Source organism: Nicotiana sylvestris, chromosome 2 (assembly GCF_000393655.2).
Source record: "Nicotiana sylvestris chromosome 2, ASM39365v2, whole genome shotgun sequence".
Lineage (NCBI taxonomy): Eukaryota > Viridiplantae > Streptophyta > Magnoliopsida > Solanales > Solanaceae > Nicotiana > Nicotiana sylvestris.
Window position 1 is genome coordinate 48,431,266 of NC_091058.1, and position 9,629 is coordinate 48,440,894.

The 9,629-nt window shown below is 38.0% G+C and overlaps 1 protein-coding gene across 1 annotated transcript; it reads left to right on the forward strand.

Annotated features, from left to right (window-relative positions):
* The first annotated feature begins 565 nt into the window (after window positions 1-565).
* LOC104222490 (oxoglutarate-dependent flavonoid 7-O-demethylase 1-like) lies at window positions 566-8,605 on the forward strand. Its single transcript, XM_009773719.2, has 4 exons — window positions 566-1,209; window positions 1,330-1,574; window positions 2,323-2,647; window positions 8,254-8,605. Exons 1-4 carry the CDS (start codon window positions 964-966, stop codon window positions 8,512-8,514), a joined length of 1,077 nt encoding a protein of 358 aa, XP_009772021.1. The 5' UTR covers window positions 566-963; the 3' UTR covers window positions 8,515-8,605.
* The last annotated feature ends 1,024 nt before the right edge of the window (window positions 8,606-9,629 follow it).

Here is a 9,629-nt window from a genome sequence, read left to right on the forward strand (position 1 = left end):
GGCTTTGTAAACGTATCTTTCAACAAAACAAACAAGTTCAAACAAATAAAAACGTAAAATGTCAATTATTTTGGGTACAACATGACCCCACAATATATATGGTGATCTTACATTCTCACAAGAAATCTTCAACTTAATAATTAAAATCTATAATAAAAAATGTTACACTTCAATTTATTTTACTCCGTGTTCAATCGTTTAATCATCTTAATTTGACTAGGCACTGATTTTTTTTTAGAAAAAAAGACTTTTTAGTTTTGTAGTATTAAATTAAAAATGTGAGTAATGTACCAAAATATTATTTGAATCTTATGGCCTTAATCATGTCATGTCATGTAGAGTGTTAAATTTAAAACTACCAAATATAAAAAGCAATAATTTTGTCGAAACAGCTAAAAAGGAAAGTAATGCGCAGTGAGTTTATTTTTTGGAACCGTCCCACATGTATGATGTATCTAGGACATTAATTTCCTTATGGCTTCTAGAGGTTAACTGTCTATTTTCCGTTTGGTCTTTGTCTATAGTATTCTTACCACTACCAATTGGACCCGAAAAACGTGTAGATGCAAAAGGTGTAAGTTTTGATGACCTCTCACGCAATAATCTTATCCCTCCTTTTCAATTTAGGTGAACCTATTCATTTGTTAGTCTGTTCTAAAAAGAATGTTATCTTTCTAAATTTGGTAACTATTTAGCTTAAACTTACAACTCTATCTTTAATGAGAAGCTTTTATAACTACACAAATACTCTGGATACCTTTTTGAGTTGTTTAGGACCACAAATTTCAAAAGTCTTCATTTTTTTTAAACTCCGTGCCTAGACAAACATGGTCACATAAATTAGAACGGAGTTCTTCCTCATCGTAACCTTATAATCCTTGTTGAATAATCAAATTTTGGGATCAGAAAATAGTTTAGGACTGGACAGAGATAGAAAGGAGCAACGTCGTAGAATAAATCAATATGGCCATGGAAGCACATACGACTGAGCTAGGAGGTTCCATGAAAGTTCCTTCTGTTCAGGAGCTGGCAAAGCAGAAATTGGTGACGATTCCATCGCGATATGTACGCGATGATCAGGACCGTTCAATCTCATCATTAGACAAGGAAGTTCCAGTCATTGACATGCAACATTTAAACTCTACTGACTCTATGAATCTCGAGCTTCAGAAATTGCATTTTGCAGCCAAAGATTGGGGTTTCTTTCAGGTACTTATCTATATTTCCTAGTGTTGAGATTTTACAGGTTGTAACTGAATATATTCAAGAAAATAGAAGTGAAATACGAATAATTTGTGTATGCACTCAATATGCTAACATTATTTGCAGTTGATTAATCACGGAGTAAGTTCTTCAGTGGTGGAGAAAATGAAATCTGAGATTCAAGAATTCTTCAATCTGCCATTAGAAGAGAAGGCGAAGTTTGAACAATTGGCAGGGGATACAGATGGATTTGGGCAACTGTTCGTTGTCTCTGATGAACAAAAGCTTGACTGGGCAGACATGTTTTGCTTAAAGACCTCGCCTACACATTTAAGGAGGCCTATATTTTCCAAACTTTCCCTTCCATTTAGGTATGTATAATGTCCTTTTCTAGTAATCAACCATAATATTCAACAGTTGTCCTGAGCGGAGGGTCTATTGGAAACAACGTCTCTATCTTCACAAGGTAGATGTAAGGTCTACGAACACACTACCTCCCCAAGATTATACCGGGTACTTGTTACAAATCTAATATCAGAATATTTGTTAGGTGTGTGTGAGAATAAGTCCACATGAAAAGTAGGGAAAAAGGTACTTATGAGACTTGAATATTCTTAATGGAGTGAAACATTAGAGGAAAATCATGTTGGCTTGGACCAAAGCAGATGTCGAATAATATTATACAATGTTAAGAGTATTTTTGAGTGGTTTATTAGATGCCGATGGTAAGCAACTTCCACTTCCAACCAAGAGATTGTGAGTTCGAGTCTCCCCAAGAGCAAGATGAGAAGTTCTTGGAGGTAAGGATGTCGGGGGTCTATTTGGAAACAGCCTCTCTACCACAGGATAGGGGTAAGTTCTGCGTACACACTACCCTACCCAAACCCCATTAAGTGAAATTATACTGGGTTGTTGTTATTAGATGCCGAGCTAAGGCGGCTACTGTAGGTTCGCCTGAACCATTGTTTTTGCCTTGAATTATGTATTACAACACATATTAGAAGATCATATGATTTTGAACGTACTAACTCTAGATTCTGAATTTCTGATTTCACCTCTGAACTTTATTACCTAAATCGGAATTTAATTTTATAAATCCCATGTTCTTGGAATATGCAGAGAGACAATTGAAGCGTACTCAGAAGAAGTAAAGGAGCTAGCAATGAAAGTTCTGGACCTGTTGGGTAAAGCTCTGGGGATTGAAGCAGAAGAAGTGAACAACCTTTTTGGAAAAGGGATGCAATCAGTGAGGATGAATTACTATCCACCCTGTCCACAACCAGAACTTGTGATGGGACTTTGCCCTCACTCTGATGCATGTGCCTTAGCAATCCTTCTTCAAGTCAATGAAACTGATGGTCTTCAAATTAGGAAAGATGGAATTTGGATTCCCGTTTTACCCCTCCCCAATGCCTTCATAGTCAATGTTGGAGACTCTTTGGAGGTACTTTCTCCATTCAATTTCCACTACTTATTACTCCCTCCACCGTCTTATTTTATGAAGGTGTTGGGGACATTTCAAATATATTTCCCTCAATTTCAAGAACATTGTTACTTTTTTTTTTAAAACTTCTGGGAGTATCAATTTCACAAGCATTTTATTAAGTGGTCTTTTTTTACTAAATAGTGTTAGAGTTAGTGTTAGTACTGATATTTCATAATTGCATTATTATTTGAAGTAAAGGAAATACCAAGAAGTGACATTCTATCTATGTAACTTCCTCCATTCTTTCAAATTTGCTTATTTACATTTAATTTGCATTGTAAGCTATTGGTAAAGACGTCTGTTAGCGGAAACGTAAAAGAAAGAACACAAGATTTAACGTGGTTCGGATCAAAATAATCCTACGTCCACCAGAGAACAATTGTCCTTTTAATATTAACAAAGGAAGGGGAGATTTCCCAATTACACTTAAGAGAATTTCTCTCTTAACTCTCTACTCACTACAATGTATTGTATTATTTTGGGATGATTTCTACAAGTGAAGGAGTGCATCTATTTATAGAGGTAAAGACCTCCTCTTGATGTCATTGCTGACATCAAACTACCTCCTCTTGATGTCATGGGTGACATCAAAGGAGGAAGCTTCCTCCTAGCATCCACACCAACTCTTTCCACCAACTCTTCCAATTGGCATGCCATTGTTGACTAAACATAAACCAACATTTTCAATCTCCACCTTGGTTTGCGTTTCGAGCGTGTGAACAACTCTGGCCAAAACTTCTAAGCTTACTGGGCAACCCCGTTGTAAGAAACAAGAAGAATCAAACCATTGTTGAACATGCCACCTCCACCTAGCAACTGTTCTCTTCGGAGTTGCATCAGTTGATGCACACCCCCGCCAAGTCCTTGCAGTGTGCAAACTTAGCGAGCGGGACTATCTTGGTCAACATGTCTGCAGCATTATCATCTGTGATAACCTTCACGACCTTGATAGTTCCCTCATCAATAACATCTCGAATAAAATGAAATCTGACATCAATGTGTTTAGTGCGCTCATGAAATCTCTGATTTTTCATTAGATGAATAGCACTCTGACTATCACATCTAAGAGTTGATTCCAGCTGAACTAAACTCAATTCCGCTACTAAACTTTTCAACCAGATAGCTTCCTTTACCGCCTCCGCTGCTGCCATGTATTCTGCTTCTGTCGTAGACAAAGCGACAATCGACTGCAAAGTCGACTTCCAACTGACGGCACTGCCAACGAGGGTAAAGATGTATCCAGTTGTGGACCTTCTTCTGTCAAGATCTCCTGCATAGTCAGAATCCACATAACCGAGAATTGAAATACCTGTACCACTTTTTCGAAAGGTAAGACCAACACCAGAAGCTCCTTTGAAATATCTCAATATCCACTTGACAGCTTCCCAATGCCTCTTTCCTGGGTTGGACATGTATCTACTTACCACACTTACAGATTGAGCAATATCTGGACGTGTGCATACCATAGCATACATAATACTACCAACTGCACTGGCATAAGGAATCTTTGACATATGCTCCACCTCATCCTCGGACTGAGGCATTTGTGACTCTGAAAGTTTAAAATGAGGAGCTAATGGTGTACTTACAGGCTTGCACGTTTGCATATTGAATCTCTCGAGAACCCTTTCAATATACCTCTTCTGAGAAAGATGTACAACATCGTCTTCTCTTGAAATCTCCATACCAAGGATTTTCTTTGCAGCTCCTAAATCCTTCATGTCAAATTCCTTACTCAATAGTTTCTTCAAAGCATTTATCTCTGTAATGTTGTTAGCAGCAATAAGCATATCATCAACATACAACAGTAAATAAATCATTGAGTTACCAGACATCTTCTTGTGATACACACAACTATCAAATGCACTCCTTGAGAATTCATGTGTAGTCATGAATGCATCAAACCTCTTGTACCACTGTCTAGGGGATTGCTTCAAACCATACAAAGACTTCTTTAGTTGGCATACGTGATCTTCTTTTCCCTCAGCTAGGAAACCTTCAGGTTGATCCATATAGATTGTCTCTTCTAGATCACCGTGTAAGAAAGCAGTTTTGACATCAAGCTGTTGAAGCTCCAAGTCAAATTGTGCAACCAATGCTAGTAGCACGCGAATTGAGCTATGCTTCACGACCGGAGAGAAAATCTCATTGTAGTCAATTCCCTCCTTTTGGCTGAAACCTTTTGCAACCAATCTCGCCTTGAACCTAACATCTTCCACTTCAGAAATTCCCTCTTTCTTTCGGTAGACCCACTTGCATCCAACTGTCCTCTTCCCCTTTTGTCTTTTCACTAAGACCCATGTCTGATTCTTGTGAAGAGACTCCATCTCTTCAGTCATGGCTAACCGCCATTGTGCGGCATCCTTGCAAGAAGTTGCTTCAATATACGAGGAGGGCTCCAGATCTTTAATCTCTTCTTGTGCAGCTACGAACGCATATGCAATCAAGTTTGCTTGATTTATAAGGCGTTCCGGTTCTCGTGTTTGCCTCTTCTCCCTCCCCTTCGCAATTGTGTATGGTTCATTGACAGCAAGTTCTTCAACGCCTACATCTTCTGACTCATCTTTAACCTGAGTCTCTTGATCCTTTTCCTTGGCAAGCTCCACCGGAAGCTCCACCTGCTCGTTGTTCTTGTTTCCTGAAAACTCCACGGAAACTTTACGGGAATCAAGTATAGAGGATTCATCGAAGGTGACATCTCTACTAACTATAAATTTGAGTAAAGACAAACACCAAAGTTTGTACCCTTTTACTCCATCCACATACCCTACGAATATGGCCTTCTTAGCCCTTGGTTCAAGCTTTCCTTCATTAACGTGATAATAAGCTGGACACCCAAATACTCGTAAGTATGAATAGTTAGAGGGTTCACCTGACCATACCTCATTCGGAGTCTTAAAGTCAATTGCCGATGCTGGAGATCGATTGACAATATGAGCAGCAGTGTGAACTGCTTCAGCCCAAAATACTTTGGACATTTTGGCTTGTAGGAGCATACAACGAGCCTTTTCAAGAAGAGTTCTGTTCATTCTCTCGGCAACTCCATTCTGCTGTGGGGTATGCCTGACAGTCCTATGTCTTGAGATCCCATGAACCTTGCAGAATTCATTATACTCTTCATTGCAAAACTCCAAGCCATTGTCTGTGCGAAGATACTTGATTTTCCGCTCCATTTGATTTTCAATCAAAATCTTCCACTCTTTAAATGCTTCAAAAGCATCACTTTTTGCCTTCAAAAAATACACCCAAACCTTTCGTGAGAAATCATCAATAAAAATGAGAAGATACCTCTTTCCGCCCTTCGATGGAAGTTTAGAAGGACCCCATAAATCTGAATGGATGTAGTCTAGCACTCCTCTTGTCTTGTGTTTGCCAGTGCTGAAGCTGACCTTCTTCTGCTTCCCTAGAACGCAGTGCTCACAGAAGTCAAGCGTGCTGATCTTCTCACCTTCCAAAAGTTTACGATTGCTCAACATCTCCAGTCCACGTGCGCTCATATGACCCAGTCTCATGTGCCATAGTCTTGCCTTGTCATCATTAGATAACTGCACTGTAGATGCATTTGCAGAGCCAACAATGGTGCTTCCGGCCAATGTGTAAAGGCCATTCTCCAGCTTGCCTTTCAGCATGACTAAAGAACCTTTAGTCACCTTCATAGTTCCTGCTTCGCTCATGTACCTGTAGCCTTGTTCATCCAGAGTACCCAAGGAGATCAAATTCTTCTTCAGATCAGGAACATGACGGACTTGTGTAATAGTCCTCACGATTCCATCATGGCAGCGAACCCGAACTGAGCCAATGCCAACTATTGCACAAGTTGCATTATTGCCCATTACTACGGTTCCTCCACTTTTCTCGTAGCTGCTAAACCAGTCTTTTCGGAACGTCATATGCAGAGTACAAGCAGAGTCTAACACCCATTTGTTTTCATAACTACTATTATTATTACACGATGTTGTTAGTACATAATCATTATCAAAATTATGTACCTGTTCAACTGTAGATGCACTCGCCTTTTCCTTGGACTTTGACATTGGGCAATCTCGTTCAAAGTGCCCCTTCTTGCCACAACCCCAACACTCTGTATTCTTCTTGTTCACACGAGACTTTGATCTGTGCTTTGATTTGGTCTTTCCCTGTTGGCTAGTCCGGCCTCTTACAAAGAGGCCACTTGCCTGGTCATCTCTATCTCCTTCAATGTGCCTCCGCACATCACTAGAGTTAAGTGCCTGCCGCACTTGCTCAAGCTTGATAGGCTCCTTGCTATACATCATTGAATTCTCAATATCACGATATCCTGAAGTCAATGAAAATAGCAAAGCACATGCAAGCGTCTCCTCCTCCCTTTTAATTCCTGCAATCTGTAAGTCCATGACAAGTTTATTAAACGCATCTAAATGATCTTGTAACGAAGTACCTGGCCCCATCTTAAATGTGTGAAGACGCCGTTGTAACAACATTCTTGTTGTCACTGATCGGTCTTGGTATAGCCCTTCTAGCTTTTCCCACAACTGTTTGGCCGTCTCTTCGGTACCCGTACTCACTTCACAAAGCACGTTAGGTGCAAGGGATAGTTGGATTGCACTCAATGCATCCCCTTCAATCTTCTCCTTGTCGGGAGCTGATATATCCGTAGGATACTTTCTGTCAATAGCATGGATTGAACCTTCCCTCCGCAGTAACGCCATCATCTGGATCTTCCAGATATTGAAGTTGTTGCGTCCATTGAATCTATCAATTTCAAACTTCATGGAACTCATATTTGCTTGTTCTTCCTCCTTGGATCGTTAAAGGATCCTGTCGCTCTGATACCAATTGTTAGCGGAAACGTAAAAGAAAGAACACAAGATTTAACGTGGTTCGGATCAAAATAATCCTACGTCCACCAGAGAACAATTGTCCTTTTAATATTAACAAAGGAAGGGGAGATTTCCCAATTACACTTAAGAGAATTTCTCTCTTAACTCTCTACTCACTACAATGTATTGTATTATTTTGGGATGATTTCTACAAGTGAAGGAGTGCATCTATTTATAGAGGTAAAGACCTCCTCTTGATGTCATTGCTGACATCAAACTACCTCCTCTTGATGTCATGGGTGACATCAAAGGAGGAAGCTTCCTCCTAGCATCCACACCAACTCTTTCCACCAACTCTTCCAATTGGCATGCCATTGTTGACTAAACATAAACCAACATTTTCACAAGCATAAACCAAAACTTCTGGGAGTATCAATTTCACAAGCATTTTATTAAGTGGTCTTTTTTTACTAAATAGTGTTAGAGTTAGTGTTAGTACTGATATTTCATAATTGCATTATTATTTGAAGTAAAGGAAATACCAAGAAGTGACATTCTATCTATGTAACTTCCTCCATTCTTTCAAATTTGCTTATTTACATTTAATTTGCATTGTAAGCTATTGGTAAAGACGTCAATAATACTAAACACCAAGGATTGAAGATTCTGAAACTATGACTATTATGAGTTTATTTGTTTTAACTGTCTAATAACTTGGTACTGTGCTATATCAAAATTTAAAGCTCTTAACTTTTCTTTTTCCAGATTTTTTCAAATGGAATTTACAGAAGCATAGAGCATAGATCAGTGGTGAGCGCAGTGAAAGAAAGAATCTCCATAGCAACATTTCATAGTCCAAAATTGGATGGTGAATTAGGTCCAGCTAAAAGCCTTATTACTGCTGATAGTCCACCGATATTTAAAACTATAAATGTACATGAATATTTTAGAGGATTCTTCACCCGTAAACTTGACGGGAAATCATATGTGGACACCGTGAGAATCACTTGTGAAAATGACCTATAAAACCTTTTATATGAAAGATAAAATAAAACAAATCACTGCTTATGTATTGGAATCATGCTATGCTTTGATATATAGTTACAACTTTTATGGATGGTTGTTACTACCATCGTTTTATAATCGTTTGTTTCGTATTGTAATATTTCGTGGACATAATATTTGAATAGATTATATCGTTTGTTATTGTTTAAATAGTAAATTTTTTTGTTATTTACTTTGAATGCATTGTATTGTACAATAAGGTACTAAAATACTTGTTATTGCTACAAATATTAAATTTATCAATAATTACAATAAATTAATTTGATACAACTTCGCCATCGTATGTGGACACCATGCGAATCACCAGTGAAAATGACTCTTCCATCTCAATTCTCAACCATAAATTATAAAGACTATTCCGTCCGACTTGTTCCAAATTTTAAATTATCTGACATTATTTTCTAATTAATAAATTTGTTTCTCAAAGAATGATATATTTTTGTATTTAAAATAATATAATTTTAAACTTTTTATTTTTTCTGTAATGAGAAGTTTTATAGCAAAACAAATACAACAACAACAACTCAGTATAATCTCACTAGTGGGGTCTGGGGAGAGTAGAGTGTACGCAGATTTTACCCCTACCCTAGGGTAGAAAGGCTGTTTCCAAATAGACCCTCGACATCCTTCCCTCCAAGAACTCCCCGCCTTGCTCTTGGGGTGACTCGAACGCACAACCTCTTGTGATCACATATAACAAAACAAATGTTATGACATATTTATTACGATCACATGTGTAAAAGTATTTTAGCCACACAAATATATTATGATATGTTTAATACCATAAATTCAGAAATATTTTTTTTGAACTTTATGTCGGATCAAATCAAGTCATATAGATTGGAAGAGAGAGTATTAAAATAGTGGAATCGAGTGAGAGGATTTTGTGCTTTCTCAATTTACGCAATCAAACAATAAGGGGAAAAAATAATATTCAGGTCGTTTTCTCCTGCCCAACCTACTAATTATCTGTCATTATAAAATGTCTATGAATTAATTACAGCTATATGAATTTTTGCATTGTTGATGAGGGTTCAATTCCTCACTTCTCCTGTTTTTCCCTTGAATTTTTTTTT